General features: G+C 39.5%; 2 protein-coding genes across 5 annotated transcripts in view; one reads left to right on the top strand and one right to left on the bottom strand.

Annotated features, from left to right (window-relative positions):
* The window catches only part of LOC105448940 (CCR4-NOT transcription complex subunit 6-like), a 487,816-nt gene that overhangs the window by 344,013 nt on the left and 128,153 nt on the right, over positions 1-15,650 (top strand). The gene's annotated exons all lie outside the window — the stretch shown is intronic.
* On the bottom strand, positions 2,744-11,582 carry LOC105448911. Of its 3 annotated transcripts, XM_011687786.1 has the most exons (10): positions 11,368-11,432; positions 11,035-11,163; positions 10,493-10,658; positions 9,826-9,931; positions 8,979-9,105; positions 6,809-6,962; positions 6,449-6,572; positions 5,016-5,250; positions 4,280-4,426; positions 2,744-3,418 (listed from the first exon to the last, which is right to left on the bottom strand). In XM_011687786.1, the coding sequence occupies exons 5-10, from the start codon at positions 9,060-9,062 to the stop codon at positions 3,239-3,241; spliced, it is 924 nt and encodes a 307-aa protein (XP_011686088.1). In that variant the 5' UTR covers positions 9,063-9,105; positions 9,826-9,931; positions 10,493-10,658; positions 11,035-11,163; positions 11,368-11,432; the 3' UTR covers positions 2,744-3,238. The 3 variants fall into 3 exon arrangements, with proteins under 3 accessions (XP_011686088.1, XP_011686097.1, XP_011686079.1); XM_011687795.1 differs by lacking the exons at positions 9,826-9,931; positions 10,493-10,658; XM_011687777.1 differs by lacking the exons at positions 8,979-9,105; positions 9,826-9,931; positions 10,493-10,658; positions 11,368-11,432 and adding an exon at positions 11,462-11,582.

Below are 15,650 nucleotides of genomic sequence, written 5' to 3'. Positions count from 1 at the left end.
CCCTCCCTCCCTCCCTCCCTCCCTCCCTCCCCGGCGGTATTATACACTCACACGGTAGATTGAGGTTCGAGAGTACAGTAGAAGATTCATATTCGCGTATTTCGTATACTCGCGGTTCGTTATTTGCATTTCGTTTTTCATATTCGCGATCCTCGTAGCTCATTCATTCGCGGAGGGACGGCGCGTAATTTACATTTTTCAAGGATATGGATTTAAAGCGACTCAGAAATAAGCTCTTCAATTGTTGATTGCTGTTTGTGAGTTAAATTAAATTGACTCTGCGCTCTTATTATATTAACGCAACGTGTACTAACTCTTATATTTATATTTGTTATTATTATATTGTGTTTATGATGCCTAAAATTTACATTTGATGCAAATTGTTGCGTTACATGCCAGCTATTAAACGTTTTCCGTTCGCTTTCTCTCTCCCTCTTACCTCCCCCTCTCTCTCTCTCTTTCTCTCTCCTGATTATATAATATTTATTATATTCGACGACTACGGCTCATAAGTTTTGTCATCAAAAGATAAGCTGCAACGACGCGAAGACAATAAGAGGACTAAACTCTATTAGGAACAACGTGAATGGAGTGGAATCGAGCTGTCTTTACGGGCGCACTCCGGCGTATCGATCGCCGATTCTGGTAACCGTCTACGAGATCAGAGCCGAGATTACTTTCATCGTTTTATGCCCGTTACGTGCCACGTCGCTGGCTGGCTAGCTGACTGGCTGGCTGGCTGGCTGGCTGGCTGACTCTCTTGGCCGCGTTCTCTCTGCTCGTGGAAAACTTTCTTTCCATGAGGAGAGGACCTTTCGTCCTTCTTCCTGTAACCGGCCAATCAGTGCTCGCGGACGGTACCTATTGGCGACAATAAAAGACGAGAAGGTGGCGGCCCCCCGACGGGGGTGACTCATCTTTTACCCTCGGAATGGAGAACTTCACTGAGCCACGCGCTTCCCCCTACGTGCTTCGATGTGACCGTCGCTAATTGCAGCGTCGTTAAACTCAGTCGAACAGAAATTCTGGACTGCTGTAGATAAATTTCAGTTTGCTTCCATTTAATTAATTGTTTTCACGGACAATAGTCACTTCTCCCGATAACTCGCGTTCAATAGTGATTATAATCTTAAACATCTATTTCAGTGGAGATCATTAATCGGCATACTTATATGTCAGTTTTTCCGCAAATAAAACGACAACAACATGCATTACTCACGCATATACTTTCAACTGGACAAACGCGTAATCGTATTCGTTTAGTTGCGCGATGCGATATGCTACGTCCATTACGGAGCATAATGTATGCGGTTGTGATGGTGCATACTAATTGTTTAGATAAGCGCGAATCCGAGCGCTCATTTAGAAACACCGGAATCGGCGGCTGTGCCGGCTCGGTCGGCTGCTTTTTTGCGACCTTTTTTTCCGCGAGGATCCGATTTGCATACGTTGCTCGCATCCTCCTGTGGCGCACTTTTTGCTCCCCTCTTTCCGAATAATTCAAAACGCATTACGCAATTGAGCGTGCCTTTTTTAAGGGTGAACGTTGCAGCGCGATATTATGTGTGGTAAGTAAATTCGTTAGAGGAAAATATGCGATTTGGTTGATTAAATAATGCTGATGTGTTGCACAATTAAGTTCGGCTCTGTTTAAAATATGTACGCTCAAGTTAAGTAAGTTTTAATAAGCACGCATAAATAAAATCATGTCATCTTAAAATTTCAATTCCACGTAACGCTTGTAGAGATTTCGGAATATTTATGGAATGCATTATTTATTACATGAAAAAAAAATTTAATTAAAAATCACAAGTATAAAATCATTTATGCAAAAAATTATATAACGTTAATGTAACATATAACATTATAAAATAAAATAGCACTTCTATATCGATATAATAGAGATGTTAATCTAATTATTACGCTAAAAAGCGCTTGATAAAGTGAATTATATCACACTTTGATTCGTAATTTGCTAATGAATGGCCGAATTTAAATTTCAAAGGACTTTGGATACTTCATCTATTTATGATTAATAAAGTGGCCGATTATAGTAATTAGGATGCAACGCGCGTGATCGCACCTTCGGACCGCGATTTACCTCCGCCGGCGGAGTTCCATTTAGCAGGATTCGAGGTTCGCGCACAGTTATTCATTCCGCGCGCGAGTTTTTCCCGTTTTACGAGCTAAAGCTGGCAAAGAATTCCGGGAAATTATTATACGGATGCATTCGGTAGACAAGTCGGCCGGCGTAAGATAATGAGGTAATAAGGAAATGAAACGAATGTCGTAGTTGTCCAACGGAAAAGGAGGGAAAGAGAGAAAGAAAAGATAGAGAGCCATTCATACGTCCTGGCGATCCGTTTATTTTATGCCTTAAACGCGTCGATAAATTGGAGTACGCCTATTAAATCTCCCGTTATAGAGTACCCTCGTTTATCCGAAACTCGCTCGCTTCATCGTAATTTCCCGGAATGTTCCTGCAGTCTTGGTAACGAATATCGCGAGAAGAATCGCGTCAATAATTATTTTCAAATGTCAAATAATTACAATAGAGTGAAACGATTGGAAAATGCCCTTGTTTCATGCTATCATATACAAAAATCCTCTCGATTTATACACGATTGAAAATGAAACTATAGAAGCTTTGAAAAAAAAGCATGAAAAATCGAGATGAAAGAATTTTAGATTTTTAACAAAAAAATAATCACTGGCATGTTTCATTCAGAAACGAAGGCTTGAGCACAATTTTTGGAGGTGTTTTATTTCAACGTTTGACGTCACAAATCTCGTAAAAGTTTATCTAAAAAAAAAAAATGAATAGCTGCGTAAATATGTTTCAAATAAAAAAAAAAAGATATCAGCGATTGTGTCTCACAAAAAGCGAAGGTTGTAGGACAGAAAGAGAACCGCGTGTACTCGAAAATCCGCGTAACCGGTGATTAATAAAGTAATAATACGACGTGTCGCGTCTCGTCTCGTCTCGTCTCGTTTCGCGAAGTTCCCCACGAAATTGTCAGTCAGCCAGGAACGCAAATCGCATCTCTCGCAGCGTGAAACTGTTTGTGCCGCGAGTTTCCATTTAAGTTCTACGACGGGGAACTCGCCTTCCCTACCACGGAATTCCGCAGAATTGAATTTGCACGGAATAACGAAGTAACAGTTCGCGTTTCGCGAGCAATGTGCAAATACATTTGTTCGTTCTCTGTTCGTTCGACCATCTCTTCGTTCGTTTCTCCTAGCCGCACTCCCGACAGCAAACCTGTCTCGCATAAAAATCGACCGTCACCGTCCCTGTGCTGCCTTCGTTGTGTCCCCGAGCTTTCGGAGCTTTCGACTCGTCCAAGTCGCGCCGACGATCCCATCTTTTGTTCACGTAATCGTCGCTGCTACATTCGTCGTACGATGAATCGCGATTCTGCACACAATAAGAATTGCAAGATGCGGTTTGGTCATCCGTTTTAAGAATTTGAGACAGTGTAATGTAAAATATGCAATATAACATATGGCTTTTCGCAAAAATCGAAATAATTCAAAGCGATACGAAAACTGATAGCGAGATATATGAATTTTCTTATTTCTACACGGAGAGAATTTTTTTTTTAAATTTACTCTGAAAATCATGTTAATTGTGAGACAATATAGTATTTAGGTAAATTTTACTGTGCACTACAATAAATTTTACTGCAAAATCTTATTGTAGTGCACAGTAAAATTTGCCTAAATACTATATTGTCCCATAATTAACATGATTTGCAGGGTAAATTTAAAAAAAATTCTCTTTGTGTATAATAATAAGTGTAGTTATGCATAATAATTATTTTTTATATCTTAATAGTTATCTTTAATATTTTATGATAATTACTACAAAAATAATAACTGGCCTGCAGTAACGCACGCGAAGAATAAATTAAAAATTATACAATAATATACTTTTTGAAATTTTGACTTTGAATATTGAGTTTTCTCAAATTAAATTTTTCGCGAAATTTCTAATTAAAAAATATTTTTCATTTATAACATTTATTTTAATATTTATAAGATATATGATGTATATACATTTCTCGATTGTCATTTTTAAATAAATTCAAGCGCATTTTTTTGCACAATTTTAACGAAAGCTACAACTTCGAGATATCTATCATCAGAGGGAGTGTCGTCGTATCAAATTTCCGCCGCGTGAAAATCGGCGCCGACCTCGTCCGAGGAGCCCTGAAAATATTTTCCGGCGACGATGGTGGGCCACCTTATATAGAATACCACGATAACGACGACTCACCGTGACCTGGTTCGCACAAAAGGCGTATCCGTGCGATAGCTTCGATTGCGACCGGCAGCAACGAGATCCGCCTTCTTCTTCACGCCGAGGACGCTCCTCCGAGACCCTGAGAGCTCTCGCGGCCTCGTCACCCATGGAAAGTGTTTTCTTTGTCATACGAGAAGCGTCGTTGATGTTAGCACGCTATCTGTGTACCGTCTTTCAGCCGATATACGGATAGATATCGGTTTTTTTTTATTCCCCTCTGCGACGACGTAATGACGCGTAACGAATGCACACGAGACTATAGTGACTACAGTGAATGAGGCATGTAAAGCGTATGACGCATCAATTTCTCTTAAGGCATTAATTTTAGAGAAAGGTGTTTTGAGTAAAAGATTGATGAGACTTTAAAGACGAATAACAGTAAATGGAATGATATAATTATATCTGTATATTTAAGAGAACAATAGGCACAATTTTTTAATTATGATAGAGCTATTATAGCTATCAAAATTAGCGAAAAATGCCACCCCAAACGTCCAGATGTTACTAAAATTAAATAATCGTAAAAGTAACGCTATTACAAGATTTAGCTGATAAATTATTTTCATTTTTTTTTTTCTTTGAAAATGTACGCACCGTCAATATCTGGCATTTCGAAATTACAATCGGAATTCTAAGATTAACCAGCCAATATGCACGCATCGGAACCAATCTGTTGATGCGATTAGCGTAACGATGTGATACCGCTCACCTGGCGATATCCCGGTTGTACTCGCGAGTTGCTGTATTCCGCCCGAAGATGACATGGTCGTGAATTCGCGAAATCGTTTAATTTCCCGCGACTAAACGCGCATTTGGACGAACAGGCGATCAGTTTGCTCTTTGCTCGCGTACAAATTCCGTAATCGTAACCGCAACGCGGACACAGCGTGCGCGTGCTTTTGTCACGTCTCATCAGCAACGGTATGAAGCAGAAGGGCCAGCATCTGCAAGAGGAAGGGCATCAACGATATACGCTCGTCCTAGTTTTTCGTTAAAGCTTAATAAAAAAAAACGTGAGACTTGTGATCTCGCAAAATTGTGTAGGATACAAAATTGTGAACGTTATTAAATTGGAGCTGGAAACAAGCGTATCTTTCTCTCTCTTCTGTTGAAAAATTTTAAATTTTTTATATGTTACAATCTATTCTTATTACTTTTGACATTGCTTTCTGTGTATTTTTCTAGATTCTCATTTTGAAAAATAATCCTGATCAAAATACGGCGACAAACCGCATGTAGAAGCACTTTTAAGATAATCAGCAGACAATCACAAGCGTCTTGTTTCTTTCATTATATCAATTAATAGACTTATATATAATTAATAAAAGTACAGGGATGGTAGAATTATCTCTACATATGCGTAGGGGAAAAGAACCATGTAAATGCATCGTAAATGAGATTATTTCCTGATGGAGGCTTACATCGCTACATAAAATCGCGTTGCACTTCGCTAATCAGGTTTAATGAAGTGAATATATTTCATTTTGAAATACGGCATTACACGCTTATCGACAGTCACTCGTCGTGATTTATGAGAGCGAGTAATTTCGCGATTTCCGTCGCGTATGAATTCAATTCGCTGAAAACGGACGCCGCCGCGGCCAGGATTAAATTTAAACGAAAGGGATTTAATGATTACGATTCGCGGCGATTCGCGGCTCCGACCGTTTTGCGCGATGCCCGCGCGTTGGTCTTTTGAAAAACCCGTATATTATAAGGGAGAGACTATTCAGAGAGAATCCGCAGGTGCGCCTCGCTAATTAGCGTCGTTTTTATCGCCGCTAATAAGCGATTATCGAAAACTTGTTTTACCGCGGCATTGCTTTATCGGTACGAATTTACGCGAAATATGGGAACATTTGCAAGCGAACGTTAAAATCCCTCTCTTTTTTTCCCTTGATCGTTTCTATTTATTTAATATTAAATTATCGATTTATCATGGCGCTTTCATGGCTCCGTTGAATATATAAATGCGAGTATTATTTTACACGCGCGCACACACACACACGCGCGCGTGCGCATTGCGATTGAGATCAGAGTTATGTAACCTGCAATTTACATTATTTTTCGCCACGTATCAACGTGCAGTTGCAGCACTGCTTTTGTTAAATAGTTAACTTCAAGGATTTCTTAATGACTAACCCCATTAAACAAAATGCAGCCAGACGAGAGCTCGTGAATTTCTGTTGTTTTAATATTATCGGTACTTCCTTCACGCCACACGCAGGACAACGAATTGATTCGTCGTGGTATTTCCATGTTTCAACTGTAAAAATATACGTAGCGTTAGACTTATGCTGGCTTTATATTCAAATAGGTACATACCGTATTTATATTATATTCTATTTAATAAACTTCTCTTCGTAATAACAATCGTAAAATTTTTTATTACTTTAAGCTCGACAAAAGGAAAATATAAAATTCCCCCCGCTTTCTAATTTAATTATGTTCCTTTGAAATTTTTAATTTACTCAGAATTAATAAAGATCGCTCTGTGCAGACCTTCCGTGGAGAAGACATTGTTCGGTCGTTTCGGCGCGCGAGTTTTACCATCGGATGCTTTCAGTGTCGGAATCCACGGGAGCAACATGCCACTTGGTGACGGCCCGCTCCGCTTGCATTCCGCCCTTTGTGATTTACAAAAGCGCGCCGCTTTCTAGAAAGCATAAATTCATTCGTGAGCGTCCGATAAGCATATACCTGGGCTCCCCGGTGGGTGCACGCGCGCATTTCGCAGCAACGAGAATACGCATACACGCACACTCGGGGCGTAACACATTAATGAACAGAATTTACGAACGCATTTCTAATTACTGTTTTAAACGCGCGGCGCTCAATCGCGTTGTTTGCGGTAAACCGATTCGGGCCGCCGCTACGGCCGCTGATTACAACAAAATCCGCGGTTTAATTACGAGCATAATAAGTCATTATGGAAATCGCCCGTGAGCTGATGATCGCGCGCGTAACCACATATTGAAATGTTTGCATCGCGTGGCTCGCGGCTTTTTTTTTCTCCGCCGCCGTTGTTTTGTAGAACGAGATCGAGTATCTTATTTATCTCTTTCGATGAATTCAAAACTTAGCACTGTTATATTTTAGCACTTTGTTTTATAGTAATAAAACGTCCGTCACAAGCGAACCATTCGCACGCGGATGTTACATTATTTTAATGTATCTTAATGTATTTGTGAATTTACAAAATTATGTTTATGTGTTGTGAAACATCATATACAGCGTAGTACAAACAAACCTTTGGTCTCCCGACGTGTCTTTGTATTCTTGTAAACAAATTTGCAACACTGAAAAGTTTAGTCTCGCAAATTAATTTCTCGTTTTCGAACCACGTTCATTAGCGGAAACGTATAAATTCTAGCCGAATGGTAGTCCATTTGTTTTATTTAAAATATCAAGCGGGTCTTAATTATTCATGTAGATAACAAAACCATGTATTGATGAAGTACTTTATTAAAATATAGAATAATAAAACGTGGCGCGTTAATTAAGCTCTTCTCTTTCGCGATGAACATAATTGTGTCGTTGACAATCGACATCGAAATATTAGTAGCGAAACGAGCGTAATGTTGAAAATGCTTTATTCGGAAAGAGCACAATGACGTTTGTTATCGCCGATACGTCAATAATGAACGTCCACGATTCCGCGCTCTTTATTAATTTCCCAGCGATTCTTCTCTCGTAGTTCGCGCGCGCAAGCTCGCGGGTACGGGCGATGCAAGTCTTGCCGCTTTTGTATCCCCGGCGCCAGCGGGCTTGCAGGGCGTCAGCTTCGCGTTTTTGTACTCGAAGGTGCCGTAAACGTAGCCGCACAATGGGCAGATGATGCGAACCCTCTTCGCGCGCTTCATCATTAACGGAATAAAGCAAAATGGCCAACATCTGTTGCGAATCGCCCTGCGGTGAGAACCTGATAGGCACCTGGTTGTGCGCGTATCGCGAGCATAAGACTGATCGTACGGAAATTGCAGTTCGCTCAAAAGAAGCGATAGTAATAAAAAATAGAGATTATTTTTAAAAGATTGAAAATCATCAAGAACCAAGGAATTTACGTTCAATTTTAATCGAATTTCGATTTTCAATTTTAATTTCTCGAATCAGAGGAATTCTCAGAGGACACAGGAGATCAATTAGATAGCGGACGTAAAATCCTTGGCCGCTTGCGCGCGAATTAAAAAGCCGCGAGTTCTAAATTTCGTCTGGCTGACCATGCGTATCGTGAAAAGGTCAGCAAAAAGCTATCTCTCATTAAGAGCAGTAACGAAGGTCGCAGCGAAAGAAACGGTGTTACATATATAGGAGGCAAAAAGTTTTATCAGATAGACGCGAGAGTTCTGTAGGAGTCTATGTGGAGTCGTATTCCAAAGAAGTGTAATAAATCATTAGAGATAGAGCAGCAGGACGATCTCCTATATCTGCCAATAATGTTACGCGATATATTTATCAGAGATAGTGCTCTAAAATTAAACGTGCGATTGATTAAATGAATTGATTGCTTAACGAATTAAATATTTTTATATAGATAATTTTTCACGACAAATTATGCGGTGGTTGAAATATCTTTCAATAACGATTTTTTATTCTAACATTTTCTTTAAAGCTCCCCCTTTGTTAATTTTAATTAAATCAATTGATCTTTGATTCAATTTCGTGTACGTACCCGAAAAGGCAGAGGGCTCCGATATGTGAGGTCGTCAGTTTGTCGCCGCGCGTATGAAGCGTCGGCACAGCTTCCCTCTGGCATTGGGGGCAGACTTTCCTCTCGCCGTGTAATTTCCACGTGTCCACTGCGGACGGCGAAAGCGAGTTTTAAGCCTTAACGCTTTCACATCGACCACAATCGGAACCACAGACTGTCGTTGCGCTGGATAGACCGCAGACGACAAAACATTCCCTCCAAGGGCCGGTTTTACCGACGTCGCTCAGCTTTAATCGCATTTCAACCATTTTTGTAAATATTGAACGACTGTCTGTATGTATATTATATAAAGGAGAAGGGATTTTGGTTAATCGTGGCTGGGATTCTGACCGACGTCAGTGCGACCGGACCTACGTGAAAATTTTAATACCGATTTACGATCTTTGTTAACATATAAGAAATTTTAGATCCTATATGAATTATTTATATAGACATATTTTTTTAAATATTAAATCAAATTAATAATTAAAATTAATAATAAAACAATAAAAATGAAAAGTGATGTGTATATTATCAATAATAATATTTGAGAATTAAATCTCGATATTGCGCAATAATCTCTGCTTAGTCTCGTATGGCCTGCTGCGTAATTAGTGGAATCCGAATGCTCTCTCGTTAATCAACGATTCTTTTCGTATTGGCCTACTTCAGATATGGCGAACGATCACATAAATTCAAGGCGGAAATAGCCACGGTGACTCGCGCCAAACATGGAACTTTAGCGTTTACCGTATCCGAATTAGGATATATCGCGAAAGCTCTCTCGGCTACCGTGCGGCACGTAAGGTTTAATCGCATCGGTATCTACCACGAGTAGCGTAAACTTTCTTCGGCTCGTTCTTCTTGTCGCTACTATCGACTGGCGTGACCTGAGACGAAATCCGATTCGACGATATCCTTAAACCTCCGTTCGTCTGAAAAAAGTCGAGAGGAAGTAAGGGAAACGCAGTCGTCGTCGAGCGTCGTCGTGTACGTCGTCACGTGATTCAATTTGCGAGCGCAATCGTGCGGAATATCCATGAAAAGTTCTCTTTAAAAGTAGTCATAGATAATTATCGTTATTTTTTTAATTAATTTCGTGGCCATTGATGACTATGATGGCTATCTTGTGATAAAAAAAATTATAGATGAGACTTTATGATTGAGCCATGTAACAGTAATTAAAATTTTTGATATATTTTTTATCAAGATAAACTCTTATTTAATCTTAGTTTATTATAGCAAATATATTAGAGATGACTGTAGATATGAAAATGATGAGAAAAAAATGGAAATAATTTTTTACAAGTTATCAATTAAAATAAATAATATAAAAATTTCGAAACTCTGTTATATATTACGAAGACTACATTTATCACACACGAATTTTTTTGACACTTATTGCACGTGTAGCAAGTTTATTTCGAGGATTACGGAAGGTCATTCTTATATATCGATTTTAGAAAATTTATATGTTCTCAACCCAAGAGACTCACGGGTTGAAGGACTGCGGGATGGATAAGAAGAAGGTCGAAGGTGGAACGCAAGACGATAAAGCCACCACAAACATGAACGTGCAGTCTCCGCCTTTTTTGCGCGTAATTTCCGTACGATCCTCCCATCTATCAAGTTATCTATCCCATCTATCAAGATATCTAATTTCTCGGGTAGCACCCCCAGAATCGAAAAAACGTGGAAGTTTAAGAACCGAAATTGACCGAAATTTATGTAGAGTCTTGTAGATTTTTATGTTATGTAGATTCTTACCGTCACGAACAGATATGATTCGAAATGTGAGGTATTTAAAGAGTAATGTTAAATACGCGAGATATAGCATTATAAAGGAACATAATTTTTTATAAAATAAAGATATATATATATATATATATATATATATATAACATTTTATATCTTCTGACGTGTGTTGATAGAATCGTATCAACATTTTGAGATTCCTTTACTGCTATATTTTACACTTATTGTGAAAATACTCCTTTTATGTTCCTTTTATGTTAGTTGAAAAAGCGAACGTTCATACTTGATTGTTCAAACATTTGCCAGCGATCTCGGGATGATGTTTACGGATATGTGTGAGAAGTCTGTCCGTGTCTCGTTCCTCGACACTTACTTGCTTGTCACATACTGGGCACCAGGTTGCTATGTACGACTATGTTAAAATAGACGTTTGGTTAGAATCGAAATATAAATATATTTGAGTAATTATTTGATGGCTTTAGTTAGCTGCTCTATTTTAACTGCAATTTAATTTTATAATTTTAATGAAACATTTCTTATTTAAGAATTTAAATTAAGAATTATTCGTCTCGTCGTTATGATAAGTAATATACGAGAATATAATTTGATAACTAACCTAATTAAATAAACCTATCTAACCACGATATTACATTAGCTTTTCGATCTGGGATTAAAAACATTAGAGTGCCATGTATGAAGATTGAACCGACCTTCTCCTCTATCATGTTCTCGAGAGCGTGTGTTTTCGGCTTCCTACGAATCCATCGAACAGACTCAAACTTTCTGACTATGATTGATGTACAGTTACATTGACAAACTGAAGGCTCGCGTGTGAGTAGCGGATCGATAACAGCGAATCGAAGTTGTTTCTCGAAAGCGACTCCATTACGTGCACGAAATTGCTTCGGCTTTTAACTTGAATATACCCCTCGTGCATATGCAAAATAAAGAAGCTGGAGAATTACTATAAATACAGAAAGTACGGATGAAAACAAATTTATCTATAATGAATTAATGAACAAATTACGAACAGATTATAATTGAACGACAAGCATAAATTGAAAGATATATAGATAAGATTTTTGGCAATTAATTTTTTTTGTACATGAAAAACAGGCACGCAATGAATAAAATTACAAGTGTTATTGTAATAAATATCTTAATGAAGTCCCACGAATCGCATCACGCGTCACGCGCGCTCGTGCAGTAAAGTCCCTCTCGTAACCCGGATATTTTCGCGGTGTGAAGCAGAACACCCTGAGCCCAGCGAGGACTTTGTCACGTTTTACAAGTTTCTCACCGGAGCGGAAGTGCTTCGCGAAGGAAGCAATCCACGAGGTGTCGCCGGAGAGGTACGAGCCGGAGGAAAAAGGAGCTTTTCCTGAATGCGCTATGAGAGGTTGAGTCAAAAGTTTTCGCAGGCGGGAACAAAGGCTCTCTCTCGGTGCAAAAGCTCGTCACAGACGACGGTCTCGCTTCCGTTTCGCTCACCCGCAGGAGGAAACTACTGGTGGTTGCTTCCGTCGAATTCTTTTAACCGCTATTATGTACGTCTATATATAAAATTTCCCGCGGTGTTTTCCCGACCGGACGCGTAGAAATTCTCCCTTTCTCCTACGGCTTTCGAAGTGTGCCCTTGACTTCGATCGGGAAGGCGAAATGAATTTCCGCTATTTGCGCTGAGGGTGAGAGTGCGAAGAGGGTGCCTTCGTGATAAGTATTTAGTATCGTGAGAAGTGAAATAATGCACGACCAAAAACTCATTCTTTCAAGCAAAACTTAATACAAAGACCTCAGATCGCACGTTTTCGAGATTAATTGAATAAAAGTATAAAGTAGAAGTATTTGATGATAAAAATTTTGAATATTTTAAAAATATTTTTGTGGCTAAAACAAAATGTTTAATTAAAAAAACAACAATTTTCAAAAATTAAATATAAAGTTAGCCTTCCGTGTAGAACATAAAAATAGAAATATCCTTATATCTCACTCTCTCTCTCTTTCAATCTCTCTTCTCAATGTTTCTCGAATGTCTCGATCAATCTCTCGATTTTAATGTTACTTGACGTCGAACTTGCACTCTATTCGTGTTAGGTCGTGACTAGGCAATAAGAGAAAGCAGCGTTTATCCGTTCGAAGATATAGGACACCCGATCATTAATCCCTCAACCGCGGAGAGACTGGCGTTGTTCTCCACGGCGTATTGATATAATACCTTAAATGTATATAATACTGCAGCGCGTGTCCGCTTTTCGATATCGGGCGTATTACTACTAGCCTAGTCGTTGTAAATTAACAGAGGTCCGACGCGAAAGACTGTAATTGAATTAGTGGTCGAGAACACGTCTCTCTCGTTCCGGTAGTGGGTCAGGAAATCAGGTCAGATGGAGGAAGAAGAAGAAGCGGCAGGCGGACGTGGATAGAGTGGTGCCAGGTGGTGGTAGAGGGACTCCTCGAGTACCGTTAACCGCGTCTGTACCGTCGGCCGTTTTCTTTATGCGGACAGACGTGGGCACGAGGAGACACCGAACCCGCGCTCGCCATGTGGGTGAGGGACGCCCACGCGCGTACGCGATCATAAACAAAAGCTCCGCCGCGTAAAAATCTCAGCCGCCGCCGCACGGAAAAATCGCGCGGCTTAGGCGGTCGCTAATTGAATGATATAATAGAGGGAATGATACAGACCTAACACCTTCATGATGGGCTTTTACAATCAATCGATACAATCGAGAATGGCTAACTATCGCCACTGTCCGGATATCGCAGTACGCTTATGCAGCGTCTGATGAAAGGATTTCCTCTTAATCGCGTAATCTTTAATCAATTGAGAGTGGATTTTTTTAGCGACAGAATCAGGACAGATTTGTCATGTTCTGCAGCAGCATTCCAATTTTTAATAATAAATATTTCTTCTGCAATGACAGTCTACATTGAGATTTGGAATTGAGTTCAATTTTTTCGTCTTTATTTAATTTTCAATATTTTGTAATGTTACATTTTCTCGGTGCATATTATTCATTAGACAAATCCCGCTTTCTTGTATATAAATTCGTACTGCGAAATATATCCACTTCACACACAGTAACATCCTGTACTCCTTAACCGTTTATAGTCTTATCAGATATGACGTTATCAAAGCATCGTCTGGTTTAATCGCACGTTGTTGCACAAAGACGACCACTTACACCGGGCCGGGCCCGATGTGTGATATCTTCTCGATGCAAATCGTGAGAGAATATGTTTGCGTATGCCGCCCAGGGCATCATTGTCGACTGGGAATGTCGTGCGTGGGGCTGCGAGCCGAGATCGTGACCCGATCTGAAAGAAGCTCCGCCGAGTTGAACGTATTTTTGCATAATTCGCCATTTTTGCATATACGTTCGCTACATCGAGAAGGCTCAGAGGGTCTTGATGCGTCGGTTTACGGTTAAGCTCGAGCTCGTACATCATTGAGTCTCCATTTAACGGTAATGCGATTCTTATGGGAAGAGCTGTTATATTTTAGGATTTTCTAAATTCTATATTGGTATATGGATCTTTTCTGAAAAAAAATATGCATGCAAGAGAATACTAATTCACGTATAACAGATAATTAATCTAATAATTGAAGAATATACAAATAAATCTATCTGATTAATTGATTAGGTAGATAATTATAAATCAGACAAGTTATATTTCGACGTTGCTTTTAATTCATGCATTATCATTCAATTCATAATGAGACTCTATATTTGTTATCTATACTTTTATATTTAAATTGTATGTATATTTTTATGCATGTATGCAATTGAGACAAGTGATTTATTCTTATGAGATGCGGAATTTGGTATCGAGACTTTTAAAGCGAGTCGACATAAATAACGACGTGGATACTTTGTTTTTTTGCTGTATTGGTCTCTGTATATCCCCCTCACGCCTATTCGATAGCTCGACAAAGGAAAATTTATCGTAATTAGTCTCTCCCGCCCAGCCTCATCGACGAACCGAAAAGAAAAATATCCCGCGCCTTACTCCCAATAAATATCGTCGATAAAGTACCGATAATCTCGAGTCAATTACTCGCGGCAGATACTTTGCTTCATTTACAATGAATCACATGTTATACACACCCTTTATACTCAGCCACGCGGTCGAGATCCGGCGGATGCATTTCACAGGCGGATGTATGGGCTGTATTGCGATAGTGTCAAGTTACCGCGAAGAGGAGAGAATGGTATATACATATAACCAATGTGTTCAAGTTATATTAAAAGGATTTTCTACAAAAATCATGATTCTATTATTACACGAATACGTGTGAAATCAAATACTTTGTGAAAACTGTTATAGATGATATTTCATATGTTATTAATAAGAATTTGATTAATGCGAAGTCTTTTTAAAACTCGTGCTTTTACAGAACAGCGCACATGTACGTAAACTTCAAATTGAATAAAATTTTATTTTATATTAATATCGCAAATCTAAATTTTTGTAGTGCAAATGTCGTTAATCAAACAAGAAGTATTACTACATTTCTCATTAATGAGAAACGGAGCTTTGTGTCGCGATGCACTCCCAAGGCTCTCGCAATCCGGCTCTCGGCCGGTTCCGAAAAAAATCAGGATAATTGCAGTCCCAACGTCTAACAATAAGATAGAGGCCGGCGCAGCAGCATGGCCTGGCCAAAGCCCCCGTGAATTAGCGTACACGATTGTGCCGCGCGCAAAAAGCGGTTGCACATCCAGTTGCGGATGTAATTGCGGTGGCGTGCACGACCACCGCGCGCGCGCACGCGGTGTTTTGCCGAGTTTAGATAATTGTGGTAACAGGAGGTTAACGTGTCCTCAGCTTGTACAACCTCCTTTTTCTTTCTCCCCCTCCCCTCTTCCCTGGGTGAGGGGATTAAGTAAGCAATTA

Source organism: Wasmannia auropunctata, unplaced genomic scaffold, assembly GCF_000956235.1.
Source record: "Wasmannia auropunctata unplaced genomic scaffold, wasmannia.A_1.0 LD336111.1, whole genome shotgun sequence".
Classification (NCBI taxonomy): domain Eukaryota; kingdom Metazoa; phylum Arthropoda; class Insecta; order Hymenoptera; family Formicidae; genus Wasmannia; species Wasmannia auropunctata.
The sequence above is the reverse complement of the archived record's forward strand: the minus strand, read 5'-3'. Positions and strand labels throughout refer to the sequence as shown.